The sequence below is a fragment of the Zalophus californianus genome, chromosome 2, assembly GCF_009762305.2.
Source record: "Zalophus californianus isolate mZalCal1 chromosome 2, mZalCal1.pri.v2, whole genome shotgun sequence".
Classification (NCBI taxonomy): Eukaryota; Metazoa; Chordata; class Mammalia; order Carnivora; family Otariidae; genus Zalophus; species Zalophus californianus.
The window spans coordinates 163816090-163834064 of NC_045596.1; the positions used below are offsets into that span (position 1 = coordinate 163816090).

The following is a 17975-nucleotide window of genomic DNA, read 5'->3' on the forward strand; positions in this document are numbered from 1 at the left end:
TTCCCCCCGACCTGGGGCCGAGCCCCCCTCGCGCCCGGCCGCTCCCCGCCGCCCCCCGCCCGGCTAGGCAGCTAGGGTAGACGCGGCCCGCACCGGCGTCCCCCGGCTCCGCCCGCCCCAGGCCCCGGATGTGACGGCACCGCCGCCCTCGGCGCTCGCCCCCCGCGACAAGCGTGGGGGATCCCGGAAAGGAGGCCTGGGGGAGGGGGTCTTCCCCCGACCCGCCAGTCATCACATACCCAAGTGAGAAGGCTCTCGCACAGCTCCACCCGCTCCACCGACTCCACGTTGAACATCTTCACTAACTGGGGCTTGGCAGCGCCTCCCCACCTCACCAGAAACCGCTGCCGCTCGGTTTGGGGCTGCGTCGGAGGGTCCGGGCAGCTGACCTAGCCTCTGGCCCACCTTCTCCTCGGGCCCGGGCCGCCGACTACCGCCCCGGCGCTGCCAGCGGCTCTCGCACAGTCACCCCCGCTGCCCCTCCTCCTTTCACGCGGGACCGCGCGCCCGCCGCGCGCGCCCCCGGCCACGCCCGCAGCCCCGCGTCCCCGCTTCCAGCCCCCCCCACCCCTCCTCCCGAGAGCGACGGGCCTGGCCAGAGCGGCGGCGGACGAGCCACTGCGCACAATCGCGCTCCGGCCGGCCCGCCTCCCCGCCGCCCGCGCGCGCCCCGACGCCGGCCCACTGCGTGTCGCCGCGCGCACGCGCCCGGCCCTGGCGGTGGTGGTGGTGGCGGCGGCGGCGGCGGCGGCGGGTCCACACGCCTGTCCGCTCGAACGCTCACGGAAGCTGGGAAGTGCGCGTGCGCCAGTGTCCGCACTCCAAATTAAAAAAAGAGACAGCTAGTGGTTGCCCGGGAGGGGTGGCGGGGGCCGTGCCCGGAAATAATCTCTATTCTCAGTCACCGGGAATTGGCGAGGTATCCTCTACGGTGGAGAGGTACGCGCCCCCTCCCCCTCCCAGTCGCCGGCCCGCGGCCGGCCACGCCCACCCGGATCCGGGCCCGCGGGAGCTGCCGGCAGGGCTCCGGCGTGGGCGGGACTGCCCCGGGGTACCTTTCGGGCTTCGCGGCGGGGGGAGTCGCTGCTTCTGACCCCGAGGCTCCGCCTTCCTTCAGGAAGCCCCGGGCTAAGCCCCAGAGTCGCCCAGCTCCCGCCCGGAATTCCGGAGGCGGTGGAAGGGCCGACGTGGCGGGCGTCTCGTGATTCTAGGTGCTTGGCCGGGTGAGGAGAGCCGGCCGTTCCTTCCTGGGTCGTGGGTGAGCGTCGACTCCCTGAAAACTTCGGCTACTTAAGTAGGGAGAGGGTGTGCGCCAGTTGTTAGTCCGTGAGGACCTCGGCAGTTCTAGGGCCTGTTTCTCCTAGTGCAGAGCTGGGGGTTGGCCTTCGTGTTTAATGGCTTGGTGGATGGTCCGCCAGCGAGCACCCACCTTTTTAGAGGCGTGGATTTCTGCAGGAATACCAATATATTTTTATATGCTATAACATATGCAGAAAAGTGCATACAATGTACATGGTTAAAGAATAATAAACACCCAGATAAAAACAAAAAAACACTGCCCATACCTCGAGTTCTACCCACACCTAGTGTTCCTTCCTGAGAACAATTCCCTCTCTAGACTGACTTTTATGATACTTTCCTGCTTTTCTTATAGCTTTACTGTCTGTATATGCATGCCTAAACAATATAGTTTTACTTTGCTTGTTTTTGAACTTTTATGAATGGAATCAGTGTATTTTATGGCTTTGAATTGATAGTAAATTTGTGTGTATCTGTAGGTAATTTTCATTGCTGTCTAGTATTCCATTGTATGATTATAATAGCGTATCCATTCTGTTAATGGACATTTTGTTCCAGTTTGGGGCTACTAAAAACAGTGCTGTAAGCATTCTTAAACCTGGATACTAGTGCAGATGTGTAGGGGGTTTCTTTAGGATACATACGTTGGAGTCCTAGGAGAATCGTTGAATCATAGCGTATACATAACTTTACCAGTTAATGCCAAACTTATCTGGAGTGCAGCAAACTTAACTTCCTAGAGCACATCTTTACTTTGGTTTGCGAGTTCCTGGAGCCCCCCCTTTTCCCATTAGGAGTAGGTTTTGTCATTGAGCATTCGGAATTGGAGTGAGTTTTTAACGATGCGTTACTGAGTACCAATTAACAGTTCACATGTGTTGAATGTATCATTTTGTAAATGTAAAAGAATCTTACCTAGAGTCTTCTCAGTGGTCTTTTTAAAAAATTATATTCTTCCCTCCACCAAGGGCAGAGAAATTTTTAGAAATGATAAATGTGTCTCACCTGCCTTTGTTTCCTCTGTTGGTGCTTCTGGATTTGTCAAACCAGAGTTCCTACATTCCATACTAGGTTGTTTCTGTAGAATCCCTAGCACTTTAATGACATTACCCTTGTTAGGAACGTAAAATCAGTAAGTACATGTTACATTGACTTAAGCCTGACTCACCTGCAGCTTGTCTTTGGAAGTGAAGAACAAGATGCTAGCCTTTTCTGGAGGGACTGTGGTGTAGTGAACACCTTCACTCCAGCTGTTCAGGTTTTCGAGGCTTTGACACAATTGACCTAAGCCTCCTTTTTCAGTCTTGACTGCTCACTCACAGTGCATTTATGTATGATACTGCAGTGTTCTTGAGATTTCATTTGTGGCTCCAATTACCCTCAATGAAAGAAATTATATTAAAAGCTTCTTGGATGTAATTGCGGAAGTCATGTGATCATCCGGTTTTACGTGAACTTGGGTAAAACAACTGAGTTTCTCCTTTGGAAGTTATGGAATTTCTATATTTCCCTTATTCTTTATTTTTTTTCTGAAAGTTTTGGAAAAGACCAAAGAGAGAGGTGAGTGCAACTTGTCATAGCCATCTCCTTACTGTAGTTAGTTGGAGACTAGTTCTCATCTATAGCTGTTTATCAGACTTATTTATTTATTTTTAAAGGTGTTTATCAGATTTAAATAAACACGGTAGTGTCCTGCGTGGCAGTGTTCCCAAGTTTATGCTGTCTTCCCAGGGAATACCTACTTAGAGCTTTGATTAAAGAGAATTTGAGATGCAACAAAGTGCAGCAATGGGGAAGGCACAGCTAAGTTTTATAATGGTTCTTGACAGTTTTTAATAATAGTAATCAAGAGGTGCCTGGCTGGCTCAGTTTGTTGGGCATGTGACTCTTGATCTTGGGGTTGTAAGTTTGAGGCCCACGTTGGGTGTAGAGATTACTTTAAAAAATAAAATCTATAAAAAATTAGTAATCAAAATATTATAGCTTCCATTTACTGAGAGCCTATATGATGTGCCAAGCAATATACTAAATACTCTACCTCCATTATCTCGTTATAATCTCCATAAAACAAAGAGCTTTTTTTTTTTTTTTTTTTTGGTCAAACAAATGGGCATTTGAGGGGTGCCTGGCTGGCTTATTAGGTAGAGCATGCGACTCTTGATCTCGGTGTTGTGAGTTCGAGCCCACATTGGGTGTGGAGGTTACTTAAAAGTGGGCATTTGGTTAAAATTAATTTTATGTATTTTACATATGAAGAAGCTGAGATGCAAACTACATAAGTACACAGTTGTCTGCCTCCAAAGCTTACGGTTCTCTGACATACTAAGCTACTCCTCAATAAGGCTTAGCTAGTTAATAGCAAATCAAAGCTAGAAACCAGTTCACTTCAGCCTTCTATCAGTTACACCACACAGTTTCCAAGATCTGTGGTGTTTTGTTTCTGTGAATCTCAGATAGTAAAAATGAAGTCCTGGTGACTCTTACTTTCATATTTGTAATGGGGGAAGGAACTTAAAAAATCCTCAAGCCCAGTTTTTACATTTTGCAGAAAATGAAAGTCCTTAGAGATTAAGCGAGGACACAGATGTGGTAGTAGAACTGGAACTAAAATCTGGGCTGTTAATGTCCAAGCAGGCTTGAGTTGAGAGCCAGTGCTATTGGGCAAAACCATCAGCACTGTTCTGGTCTAGACAAGACCTGACTGTGTAATGCACAAGTTGGAGAACTGAAGTTCAGATTGAAAAGACTGACTTTTCAAGATTGAGGTATTATGTCGTCTCAAGTAGAAAATTTTCTTTTTATCATTTATCCTCTGTAATCTTAGATCAGCATCTTACCCAATTTTTGAGCTATTAACTCCTACAGTTCCATTTTAAAAACTATGATTATAAGAAAAACTACTAGTGGAAGTTGAGCTATTGGAAGCCCCCAACAAGGTCAGTCATTAGTAGTTGCCTGTGTGAGAGCTCTGTGTTTAGCTGGGGTTTCCAAGTGACAGGAAAATGCACCTGACCTCTCTGTTCCTCTCAGAAATTTATCAGCAGCCTCTTCCCCCTCCCCGCCCAAACACTTTCTTTCGGGATACCAGAATTTGTGGAAGTAAAAAATAACTCTTCATTTCAATAACATTGGGAACTTCTATAAAATGATGCAAATAACATTATATGGCTCTGCAATACTTAGAGCATCCTGGATCTCTGAGCTCTTGGAACTGTGCTTGAAGCAATATCATAAGCAATATCTTATTTGCAAAGAAGTTAAATATACAGCAGAATGAAAAAACATAATTTGTACAGTGGAATTTACTCACATTACCATTAATTACACTTGGAAGGACACAGAAACAAATGTAATCCATTAAAAAATACACAAAGGAGTCTGGGGGAGAAAAAATATCACCTTACCCTATTAGGTTCTTGGCCGAGACTCCCCTGTAATAAAAGACATTAACAAGAAAAAAACAGAAGCTTAATCATTTGTATACTTCCCGGGTACATGGGAGGTACCCAGGAAAACTGAGTAACTCCAAAATGGCCCAAGCGGTCACATTAAAAACCACCTTCAGGTAAGACAAAAGAAAGATGTTGGGGGTGGGGGGACACAGTTATGGGAAGTTACCAGGAAAAGCACAGTAAACAAGGGTAAAGTTATGCAGATTTAAGTCCATGCCTTCTCCATTCATAACAGTCTCTAGGAATTTAGTCCTCCTCTTCTGGTACTGAGAGAGAGATACCTTTACAAATGGAGATTTCCCTTGTAAATGTCTCTTTTACAGAAGGGTAAGGTCTGCTTGAGTTTCAGAACTTTTCCTTTGCTGTTTTAAGAATGACTTTAGGTTATTTTTTAAAAACAAAAAGTCATTACTTTGGGGTGACAAATTCTGCTCCACTTCAGTAGTAAACTGCCTAAATTTATACCACTGGGAAAAATCGTCACAACTCTGAAGTAACGAGATTCAGTAGAGACTGGAATTCTTGACACAAGGGGATAAGATTCTGGTTATCTTTTGTGCAGCTGCAAGTAGTTCTCACTGCCCTTAGGACTTTTGACAGCTGTACAAAGCATCTCCAACTTTAAAAGAGAAACCTGGGGCTCCTGGCTGGCTTAGTCATTGGAGCCTAAAACTCTTGATCTTGGGGTTGTGGGTTTCAGCTCCACGTTGGTTTAGAGAGTACTTAAAAAATAAAATCTTTAAAAAAAAAGAAACAGAGGAAACCTGGTAAAAGAAACACCTAAATTTACTACACGGCCCACCCCTAGATTATTTCAGGCTGTTTGTTCAGTTTCAGTTGGCAGTTCGTTTGACTATTCTTTTGAATGAAAATAATGAAGTTAGAGCTGCTTCTCTGAGTTTCCTGGTGTGTGGTCTTCGTAATGGTTATTTGAAACCTATCATTAGAAAGTTCCTGATATATTAGGCTATTACTATGTGTAAAGATGGAAATTGGCTTTGATCTGTTTGTTTGCTTAGGTTTCTTCCATAAGGTAATTTCCTTATTAGCAGCCAATATAGATTCTTTCAAAGGTGTTAGACTTTCACAAAGTTTCCTCTTAACAGAGACTCGCTAGATTAATGAATAAAACTTTTCAGTGCAATAAGTTACATAGATACAGAATTTTATTTTAATTATGAGTAGTCATATGTTTAAATATTTCCTTTATTTTTCTTTAGGTGTCTTATGAGACTAAATTTTTCTGTTTTGCAATATAAAAAATATGAATTACCTGTGATACTTGGATTCTGATGTGGCTGGGTTATTTCCCTTCATACCTATAGAAATTGGGTATTGCCATTTTTCTCAAGCTTAGTGTATGGGAAGGAGAATTTCATATCCTCCCTTTTCTCTTCATAAGGAAATGCAGCCTCAGAGTGATCCCTTATTCCAGGCAGTTCAAAGAATTCTGAACCATAAGCTGAGCTTAGTTCCAGGTGAAGCCAATAGTTTTTCAAGCACCAGAATTTTCATTAATTCAACTAATCTTGGTATAGATATAAATGTCCTATAGCCTAAATGTATTTTTCTTTGCAATTACTAACATTATAAGTAAGTCATTTATATTTAAACATATATTATTAGGCCCTACTGTGTACAGAACAGTACACTAGATAATACAGGAATATTTACAGAAGAAGAAAATATATTGCCTTCCCTATTCATTCTTGGTACATTCCAAGACACTTTCAGTGCTGTGAGGGTGAAGAGGGATCTGATTCACTGGGAGAATTGATTTGGTATATAAGAATGAGAAGAGCAGTTGACCATCAGGAATGTCTTTTTTTTCCTTAAGATTAAAGGACCAGAGCTTGAAGAAGAAAGGGTATTTTTTAAAAACTTGTTTTAAAAAATGTAAATAGATGAAAAATTACAGTAATCGTTTACCTTAAAGGAGATAAAATTTTGTACTCCTCAAAATAATGTGTCTGGCAGATTTTAAAGCACTCAATAATGGGAGAATCCCCACTAGAGTTGTACTTAATGCAACTTTCCTTAAGTGGGTGCTTTAAAAAAATAGTATACATTAGAAGTTAGTGTGTTTATGTGGTTTTGATTAGTATATCTTATTTTCACTGTGTCATTTGTAACCTTTGTTTATTTATCTTTTAGACTTGGAATGGCCAAATATCAAGGTGAAGTTCAAAGTTTGAAATTGGATGATGATTCAGTCATAGAAGGAGTAAGTGACCAAGTGCTTGTGGCAGTTGTGGTCAGTTTCGCTTTGATTGCTACCCTGGTATATGCACTTTTCAGGTGAGACTAAAGGACAAAAGAATTGAAATAATGTATATTTTCAAGGGCCACTGCTTTCTGACTACTTCTAGTAATTTTTAATACTTCATTTAAAAAAGTGAGTGAGTAATAGAGCTCAATAACTGTGATGTGGAAATGTTGGAGTTTGGAGCCTACAGCCAAGAAAAAATTCTTGAGATGTCTTCAGTGCAAAAAGGAGGTTTTATTAAAGAATGGGGACAGGATCTGTGGGCAGAAAGAGCTGCACTGGGGTTGGGACAGGTGACTGATGATATACTTTCAAGCTGGGAGGGGTTAGGGATAGCATAAGTCTCTAAAGAATTTTCTTTTTTAAGATTTATTTATTTTAGAGAAAGGTGGGGGGGTGGCCAGGGACAGAGGGAGAAGGAGAGAAGCAGAATCCCCGCTGAATGCGGAGCCTTACACGGGTCTCAATCTCAAGATCCTGAGATCCTGACCTGAACTGAAACCAAGAGTCAGACACTTAACTGACTGAGCCACCCAGGCGCCCCTCTAAGGAATTTTGGAAGCAAGGTTTCCAGGAACTTGAGGGGGCTAAATATTGTTAGGAAAAAGTCATTTATTACTGTCTAATAAAATGTTAGTCATGAGACCCTTCAGATATATATCAGTGGGCCATATTCGCGGAGGATGATTGCTAACATATATCTTGGGGTGGGGTTGGGGGTAGAGATAAAGGAAATTTCCAAAGGAATTTTTTTTTTTTAAAGATTTTGTTTATTTGACAGAGAGAGACACAGCGAGATAGGGAACACAAGCAGGGGGAGCCGGAGAGGGAGAAGCAGGCTTCCCACGGAGCAGGGAGCCCGATGCCCAATGCGGGGCCCGATCCCAGAACCCTAGGATCATGACCCGAGCCGGAGGCAGATTTTTATATGTTAAAGTAGACTTGCAGGACCCTGTGGGGTCAGGATAATGTTAAGCTAAGATTGCCTTTTGCCCTTCGCAAAGTGTCAACACTGAGGCAGCTGAGTTCCTAGAGGAAGGTCACTCTACCTGTTTCAAGGACTTGTCAATGAGCTGTGGGCAGTAGGGAATTTAATTTTTTCTTCGGCCTTTGTTTCTCGCATCAATTGTATATTTACTAAGGTATTTTATTTTTCATTAGGGTCTAAATGCTATGATATATGTTCTTGTCACCAGCGGTCTCATGAGATAAAATTGAAATACCATATTTTGAATAAAATATTAATATTTTATATGGAAGTATCATAGTTTAAAAAGGTAATTTTCATAATCGAATCCCTCAATTTGTAGGTGATATAGATAATAAGTACAAGATATTTTCACTCTTTAACTAGAAAACAGGCAAAAAAAAAGTTGGACAGAATGGAGGGAATTAAGATTAAAGTTAAAACTACTGTTTTAGAATCAGGAATAATATTAAAGGCTTCAGGTGTTTATATATCATTACGTAGAGACTAGGATATAAACTAGAAATTTAAGTGTTAACACATGGAGATAAATAAAATTTTACATATATGTATGTATCATTGAAAACAAATAGAAAAAAGTATAAAATACAAAAAAGATTAATTTCAAAAATTACAAATAGTATGAGCTTGCTATAAAATTATAGAAAAGATTTTTAAACATCAAAATTCTTAGATATGACACAAAATATGAGCAACGAAAGAAAAACATAGATAAACTGGACTTCATCAAAATTCCCAACTTGCATGCACCTGGGTGGCTTAGTCATTAAGCGTCTGCTTCAGCTCAGGTCATGATCCCAGGATCCTGGGATGGAGCCCCACATCGGGCTCCCTGCTCAGTGGGGAGTCTGCTTCTCCTGCTCCTTCCCACCTGTGCTCTCTCTCACTGTCTCTGTCTCTCTCAAATAAATAAATAAAATGTATTAAAAATTCCAACTTGCATGCTTTCAAAGGACATCATCAAGAAAATGAAAAGGCAGGGGCACCCTGGGTGGCCCAGTTGGTTAAGCATCTGCCTTCCACTCAGGTCATGATCTCAGGATCCTGGGATCAAGCCTCACATCGGCCTCCCTGCTCAGTGGGTGTCTGCTTCTCCCTCTGCCCATTCCCCTGCTTGTGCTCTCTCTCTCTCTCTCTGTGAAATAAAGTAAAAATCTTTAAAACAAAACAACAAAAAAAATGAAAAGGCAACCTGTAGAATGGGAGAAAATATTTCAAATCATATATCTATACAGTACTTGTTTTTTGTTTTTAAGTAGGTTCCACACCCAGCATGGGGTTTGAACTCATGACCCCGAGATCAAGACCTGAGCTGAGATGGGGTTGGACATTTAACCAACTGAGCCAACCCGGGCACCCCTATCTATACAGTACATGTATCTAGAATATATAAGGACCTCAGAACTCAGTAATAAAAAGCCAAATAATGCAATTAATAGCCAAAGAATGTGAATACACATTCCTTCAAAGAAGATATGCAAATGGCCAATAGGAACATAACTATGCTTGACATTGTTAATCATCAGAGGAATGCAAATCAAAATCACAGTAAGATACAATTTCATACCACCAGAATGGTTCCAATCAAAAAGTCAAATAGGGCGCCTGGGTGGCTCAGATGGTTAAGCGTCTGCCTTCGGCTCAGGTCATGATCCCAGAGTCCTGGGATCGAGTCCCGCATCAGGCTCCCTGCTCCTTGGGAGCCTGCTTCTCCCTCTGCCTCTCTCTCGCTCTCTCTCTCTGTGTCTCTCATGAATAAATAAATAAAATCTTTAAAAAAAAAAAAAAAAGTCAAATAATAATAGTTGTTGAGGATGTGAGAAGATTGGAATCCTCACACACTGATAGTGGAGATCTAAAATGATACAACCTCTTTGGAAAACTCTCAGTTCCTCAAATGATGAAATATAGAGTTACCATGTAATGTAGCAGTTTCACTCCTAGGTGTATATATATATACACCCATGAGAAATGGAAACACATCTCCACACAAAAACTCGTAAAAGAGGGGTTCCTGGGTGGCTCAGTCAGTTGTCTAACTCTTGATTTCGGCTCAGGTCATGATCTCAGGCTTGTGAGATTGAGCCTCGCATCAGGTTCCATGCTGGGTGTGGAACCTGCTTAAGATTCTTTTCACCCTCTCCCTCTGTCCCTCCCCCCATCCTCTCTAAAAAAACCAAACCAAACAAAAAAAACAACACTTATACAAGAATGTTCGTGGCAGCATTATTAATAATAGCCAAAAAGTGGAAACAGCCCAAATATCCATCAACAAATGAATGGATAAACAAATGTGACATATACACAGAATGGAATATTTTTCAGCAATAAAAAAGAATAACATACTGACACATGCTACATCATAGATGAAACTTTAAAACATTATGCTAAGTGAAGTAAGTCAGATAAGGCCACATATATGAGTCTGTTCATATGAATGTCCAAAGTAGGGAACTCTGTAGAGACAGGAAGCAGATTAGTGGACTGGAGTGGAAGATCAGGATATAGGGAATTATAGCTAAGGGGTACAGAGTTTCCTTTTGAGTTAATGGAAATATTCTAAAATTGTGCTGGTTACATATATGTGTGAATATGCTAAAAACCATTGAATTGTAAATTTTGAATGGGTAAATTGTGTGATATGTGAATTATATTTCAATAAAGCTGTTTAAAAAATGAGTCATGACTAGGCATGAGTATCTGCTCTTTATTAAGAATGAGATAGATCTCGTGTGAACTCCACAAGGGGAGAAATTTTTATCTGGTTTGTTCGTGGATATATCCTCAGAGCCTAGAAGAGGGCCTGGCACACAGTAAGCATTCAATAAATATTTTTTTTTATTTTTTTTAAAGATTTTATTTATTCATTTGAGACACAGAGATTCAGAGAGAGAGAGAGCATGAGCAGTGGGAGAGGCAGAGGGAGAGGGAGAAGCAGACTCCCTGCTGAGCCAGGAGCCCGATGTGGGGCTTGGTCCCAGGACCCTGGGATCATGACCTGAGCCAAAGGCAGACGCTTAACCATCTGAACCACCCAGGCGCCCCAGCATTCAATAAATATTAACTGAATGAACTCTGATGTATATACCTATTTATAACCTGCCTCCATTTATCCTACTTTATCTCCCATTCAATTTAATAAAAAAATTAAAAAAAAAAGAATGAGACGCAGATATAACTTTATCGTGTGGAAGTATCCATGATAAATTGTTGAGTGAGAACTGATGATTGAAAGACACATCACAAAACCATAAGTCAAGTAAACCATACTGTTTAAAAATTATTTTTGATAAAATTAATTTTATTTAAAATTTTTTTCTTTTATTTTTCTAATTTTCCTGCTATGGATATTTATTACTTGTATAATAAAAGTGTTTTCCCCACAGACTGGAAAGATATGAAGCCCAAACTGAAAGGTTTTTTTTTTGTTTTCTTTTTTAAGATTTCATTTATTTATTTGACAGAGAGCGCAAATAGGCAGAGCAATAGGCAGAGGGAGAGGGAGAAGCAGGCTCCTCACTGAGCAGAGAGCCGGATGCAGGGCTCGATCCCAGGGTCCTAGGACCATGACCTGAGCCAAAGGCAGATGCTTAATGACTGAGCCACCCAGGTGCCCCCAAACCAAAAGTTTTATATTTAAAAAGGCAATTGTAATTCATCAGTCTTACACAATACACAGAAACTGTACCAATTAAACAATAGCTTCCCATTCCCCCTCCTTCCATTTATCTCAGTGAATTAGTCAATTTTGTGTACCTCATAAAATGGAATCATATTTGTCCATTCGTGTCTGGCTTATTTCACTTAGCATAATGCTTTCAACGTCTGTCTACATTCTAGCATGTATCAGAATAGCATTCCTTCTTATAGCTAAATAATATTCCACTGTATGTATATACCACATTTTGTTTATCCATTTGTTTTTGATGGACATTTGAGTTGTTCCACCTTTTGGCTATTAGGAATGATACGACAGTGAACATTGGTGTACAAATACCCACTTTGAATTGGAATTGCTGGATCATATGGTAATTCTGTTTTTAACTTTTTGAGGAAACTCTGTTTTTCATAGCAGCTGGCCCATTTTACATTCCCACCTGCAGTGCACAGGGGTTCCAACTTTTCTGTATCTTTGCCAACACTTGCTACTTTCTATTTTTTTATAATTGTCATCCAAATGGGTGAGAGGTAGTATCTTATTGGAGGTTTTTTTTTTTTAAGATTTATTTATTATAGAGAGAGAGCGTGCATGCATGAAAGCAGGGGGAGGGGCAATAGGGAGAGAGAATCCAGAAGCAGACTCCCCGCTGAGGGCAGGCCAGATCCCAGGACCCCAAGATCATGACCTGATCCGAAATCAAGAGTCAGCCGCTTGTTGGGCTGAGCCACCCAGGCACCCCTCTCAGTGGAGTTTTGATTTGCATTTCATGATGAATGAATGTGATCATTTCATATGCTTACTGACAATATGTATGTCTTCTTTGAAGAAGTCTATTCGAGTTCTTAGCCCATCTTTGAGTTGGGGTGTTTGCTTTCTATTTTCGAATTATGAGAGTTTTTGCTTGTTTTTTTAGTAGGCTCTACACCCAATGTGGGGCTTGAACTCAAGACCCTGAGATCAAGAGTCTCTTGCTCTGCGGACTGAGCCAGCCAGGTGCCCATGTGAGAGTTTTTTTTTCATTGAAGTATAGTTGACAACAAAAGTTATGAGAGTTCTTTATATATTCTGGTATTAGTCACTTATCAACTGATTTACAGATGTTTTCTTCTGTGAGTTATCTTTTTACTCTCTTTGTAGTGTCCTTTAATGCACAAAGTTTCTAACTTTGATAAAGTCCAATTTATTTTTTCTTTTGTTGCTATGTTGTTGGTGTCATATTTAAGAAATCATTGCCAAATCTAAGGTCACGAAGATTTTCCCCTATGTTTTCTTCTAAAATTTTTGTAGTTTTAGCTCTTAAGTTTAGGTCTTTGATTAATTTTGAGTTAATTTTTGTATGTGGTAGGAAGTAAGGGTCCTTCTTCATTCTTTTGCATGTGGATATCCAGTTTTCCCAGTAGCATTTGTTCAAAAGACCACTCTTCCCCCATTGAAGGGTCTTGGCATCCTTACCAGAAATAACTTGACCATTTATTTGAGTTTATTTCTGGACTCTGTGTTCTATTCCATTGGTATATATGTTTGCCCTTTATACCATTTTGATTACTATAGATTTGTAGTAAGTTTTGAAATCAGAAAGTGTGTGTCCTACAACATTGCTCTTTTTCAAGATTGTTTTAGCTATTTGGGGGTCCATTGAAATAACATAAATTTTAGGTTGGGTTTTTTCTTCTCTCTTTTTTTTTAGAGTAGATTTTTTTTTCCTAATTTTTATTTTTAATTGTAGTTGACATACAACATTAGTTTTAGGTATACAACATGGTAATTCGAAAATTATATGCCTTATCAAATGCTTACCACAGTAAGTGAGGTTAGTTATCATCTGTCAACATATTAAATTACATTATCATTCACTGTATTTCCTATGCTGTACTTAACATCTTTGTGATTTATTTATTTTATAAAGGAGAGTTTGTACCTCTTAATCCCTTTCACCTATTTTGCCCATCCCCTTCCCCTCTTATAACCATCGGTTTGTTTTCTTAGTCTGCTTCTGTTTGTTTTTTTGTTTGTTTGCTCATTTGTTTTTTAGATTCCAGATATAAGTAAAATCATATGGTGTTTTTGTCTTTCTCTGACTTATTTCACTTAACGTAATACCAACTAGGTCCATCGATGTCATGAATGGCGAGATTTCATTCTCTACCCCTCTTAGATTTCATTCTTTCTTATGCTGAGTAATATTCCATTGTGTACATATATCACATCTTCTTAACAGTTCATCTATCAAAGGACACTTAGGTCGTTTCCATATCTTGGCTATTGTAAATAATGCTGCAACAAATATAGGGGTGCATATATCTTTTTGAATTGGTGTTTTTGTTTTCTTTGGGTAATTCCCCAGAAGAGGAATTAACTAGATTATATGATATTTCTATTTTTAATTTTTTAAAAATTAAAACTGCCATTTGATTTTCCACCAATATACATTCCCACCATTAGTGCACAAAGATTTGCCTTTCTCCACATTCTGGCCAACACTTGTTATTTCTTGACTTTTTGATAATAGTTATTCAGATAGGTGTGAGGTAATAACTCGTTGTAGTTTTGATATGCATTTCCCTGATGATTAGCGACACTGAGCATCTTTTCAGGTGTCTTTTGACCATCTGGATGTTTTCTTTGGTAAAATGTCATTCAGGTCCTTTCACCATTTATTAATCAGATTATTTGGGGGTGTTGTGATGCTGAGTTATATGAGTTCCTTATATATTTTGGATATCAACCCCTTAGTGGATATATATCATTTGCAAATATCTTCTTCTATTCAATAGACTGCCTTATTACCTTGTTGATAGTATCCTTTGGTGTGCAAAAGCTTTTTAGTTTGATGCAGTCTCAATAGTTTATTTTTGCTTTTGTCTCCCTTGCTTGCGGAGACAGATCCAGAAAAATATTGTTAAGACTGTTGTCCAATACATACATACATACGTACATACATACATCCTTCCTATGTTTTCTTCTAGGAGTTTTATGGTTTCAGGTCCTAATTTAGGTCTTTAATCCATTTTGAATTTACTTTTGTGTATGGTATACGGAAGTCCAGTTTCAGTATTTTGCATATAGCTGTCCAGTTTTCCCAAGACCATTAATGAAGAGACTGTCTTTTTTCCGCATTGTATACTCTTGCTTCCTTTGTTATACATTAATTGGCCATATAAGCATGGGATTATTTCTGGCTCTCTGTTCTATTGACATATGTATCTACTTTTGTGTCGGTACCATACTGTATTGATTACTATAGCTTTGTAGTATATCTTGAAAACTGGTATTGTGATACCTCCAGCTTTTTTGTTCTTTCTCAAGTGTGCTTTGGCTATTGGTGGTCTTTTGTTGTTCCATACAAATTTTAAGATTATTTGTTCTAGTTCTGTGAGAGATGCTGTTGGTATTTTCTTTTTTCAAAGATTTATGTATTTATTTTAGAGAGAAGGAGAGACAGAGACGAAGTGGGAGGAGGGGCAGAGGGAGAGAATCTTCAAGCAGACTCCCCACTGAGTGCAGAGCCTGATGCAGGGCTTGCTCTCATGACCCATGAGACCATGACCTGAGCCGAAACCAAGAGTCAGATGCTTAACCAACTGAGACACATGCACCAAAAATGCTGTTGGTATTTTCATAGGGATTACATTGAGTCTGTAGATTGCTTTGGGTAGTATGGACATTTAACAATGTTAATTCTTCCAGTCTATGAGTGTGGTATGTCTTTCCACTTGTTTTGTTGTTTTCAGTTTATTTCATTGGTGTCTTACAGTTTTCAAAGTACAGGTCTTGAATCTCCTTGGTTAAATTTATCCCTAGGTATTTTATTCATTTTGAGGCAATTGCAAATGGGATTGTTTTCTTAATTTCTCTTTCTGCTATTTCTTTATTAATGTATAGAAATGGAGCAGATTTTTGTATATTAATTTGGTATCCTGCACCTTTACTGAATTTATTTACTCTAATATTTTGGTGGAGTCTTTAGGGTTTTCAATGTATACTATCATGTCATCTGTAAATCGTGACTATTTTACTTTTTCACCAATTTGGATGCATTTCATTTCTTTTTCTTGTTTGATTGCTGTCACTAGGACTTTAGTAGCGTGTTGAGTAAGTAGTGTGGCGAGGATGGACATCCTTATTTTGTTCCTGCTCTTAGAGGAAAGCTTTCCACTTTTCACCATTGACTAGGACATTAGCTGCGGGTTTTTAATATGTGTTCTTTATTATGTTTATTATTTGCCCTCTAAACCCATTTTATTGAAAGTTTTTATCATGAATGGATGTTGAATTTTATCAGATGTTTTTCTGCATCTATTAAGATGATCATATGATTTTTATCCTTTATTTAGTTAATGTGGTGTAACATGTTGATTGAATTGTGGATATTGAACTGTCCTTATTATCCTGGAATGAATCCCACTTGATCATAGTGAATGAACCATTTAATGTATTGTTGAATATGGTTTGCTAATATCTTGTTGAGTATTTTTGCATCTATGTTCATCAGGGATATTGGCCTATAATTTCCTTTTTTTTTCTAAATTGCATCTTTGTTTAGTTTTGGTATCAGGACAATGATGGCCTCATAGAATACATTTGGAAGCATTTCTTCCTCTTCTATATTTTTAAAATAGTTTGAGAAGGATAAGTATTAACTCTTCTTTAAGTGTTTCATAGAATTCACCTGTGAAGCCATCAAGTCCTGGACTTTTCTTTCTTGGTTGTGTTTTGATTATTGATTCAATTTCATTATTAGTCACTGGTTTGTTCAGATTTTCTATATTTTCGTGATTCAGTCTTGGAAAATTGTATATTTCTAGCAGTTTATCCACTTGTAGTTCATCCACTTTATTGGCATATAATTTTTTATAGTAGTTTCTTACAATCTTTTGTATTTCTGTAATGTTGGCTGTAACTTCTCTTTCATTTCTGATTTTCTTTATTTGAGTTCTCTTTTTTTCTTGATGAGTCTGGCTTAAGGTTTATCAATTTTATTTATCTTTTCAAAGAACTAGCTGTTAGTTTCACTAATCTTTTCTTTCTGTTTTTTGTTAAGTCTCTATTTCATGTATTTCTACTCTGATCTTTATTATTTCTTTCCTTTTTCTAACTTTGGTTCTTGTTCATTCTTTTTCTAGTTTCTGTAGAGGTAACATTAGATTGTTTATGAGAGTTTTCTTGTTTCTAGAGGCAGGTCTCTATTACTATAAACGTCTCTCTTAAAACAATTTTTGCTGGGTACCAAAGATTTTGAACCATTGTGTTTCTATTTTCATTTGTTTCCAGGTATTCTCTTTTATTTCCTCTTTGATTTCTTTGTTAACCTGTTGGTTGTCTAGTAGCATGTTGTTTTCCAACCACATGCTTGTATTGTGTCCAGTTTTTTTTCTTGTAATTGATTTAGTTTCATGTAATTATGATTGGAAACATTGCTCAATAGGATTTCAATCTTCTTAAATCTATTGAGACTTATTTTGTGACCTAATGTGTGATCCATACTGGAGAATGTTCCATGTGCACTTTAAAAGAATATTCTCTTTTTGGAAGGAATGTTCTGTACTTAACTGTTAAGTCCATCTGGTCTAATGTGTCATTCAGAGCCATTGTTTCTTTATTGATTTTCTGTGCGGATGATCTATCCATTAATGTGAGTGAGGTGTTAATTATTGTATTGCTATCAATTTCTCCCTTGATGTCTGTTAGTCATTGCTTTGTGTATTTAGGTGGGCCTATGATGGGCACTTATCATTGTTATACCTTGTTCCTGGATTTATCCTTTTCATTATGTAATGTCCTTCTTTATCCCGTGTTACAATCATTGTTTTATTATTAAAATCTACTTTATATGATATAAGTAGTGCTATCCCAACTTTTTTTTTTTTTTCCTCTTGCATGACATGTCTTTTTCTATCCCTTCACTTTTGGTTTACATATGTGTTTGGTCTGAAGTTAATTAGCATTCAATGGGTCTTGCTTTTTTGGGGGGGAGGTCTCAGGAGTAGAATTTAGTGATTCATCACTTCATATAACACCCACTGCTCATCCCGACAAGTGCCCTCCTTAATGCCCATCACCCATTTAGTGCATCTCAATACCCTTCTCCCCTACAGCAACCCTCTGTTCTCTACAGTTAAGAGTCTCTTATGGCTTCCCTCCTTCTCTGTTTCTATCTTAGTTTATTTTTCCTTCCTTTCTCCCATGTTCATCTGTTTTGTTTCTTAAATCTCACATATGAGGGAAATCATATGATATTTGTCTTTCTCTGACTGACTTATTTCACTTAGCATAATACACTCTAGTTCCATCCACATTGTTGCAAATGGC

At 39.2% G+C, this 17975-nt stretch overlaps 2 protein-coding genes across 13 annotated transcripts in view; one reads left to right on the forward strand and one right to left on the reverse strand.

Annotated features, from left to right (window-relative positions):
• The window catches only part of HOOK3 (hook microtubule tethering protein 3), a 104410-nt gene extending 103874 nt beyond the window's left edge, over window positions 1-536 (reverse strand). For 3 of the 4 annotated variants that reach the window (XM_027598034.2, XM_027598030.2, XM_027598031.2), the window contains exon 1: window positions 240-434. In XM_027598034.2, the coding sequence (XP_027453835.2) occupies window positions 240-296 (57 nt within the window). In that variant the 5' untranslated portion in view covers window positions 297-434. Of the gene's footprint in view, window positions 1-239 lie in introns of all 4 variants that reach the window. The other variant, XM_027598037.2, reaches the window with a different exon arrangement.
• RNF170 (ring finger protein 170) overlaps window positions 1-17975 on the forward strand; it is a 47815-nt gene that overhangs the window by 150 nt on the left and 29690 nt on the right. For 2 of the 9 annotated variants that reach the window (XR_003520638.2, XM_027598039.2), the window contains exons 1-2: window positions 1033-1258; window positions 6906-7049. Coding sequence is in view for 6 of the 9 variants with exons in the window: in XM_027598039.2 (XP_027453840.1) it covers window positions 6913-7049 (137 nt within the window). In the remaining 3 variants the exon portion in view is untranslated. Of the gene's footprint in view, window positions 1-733; window positions 940-1026; window positions 1259-2838; window positions 2860-6905; window positions 7050-17975 lie in introns of those variants that run through there. The other 7 variants (XM_027598040.2, XM_027598048.2, XM_027598045.2 and 4 more) reach the window with 7 other exon arrangements.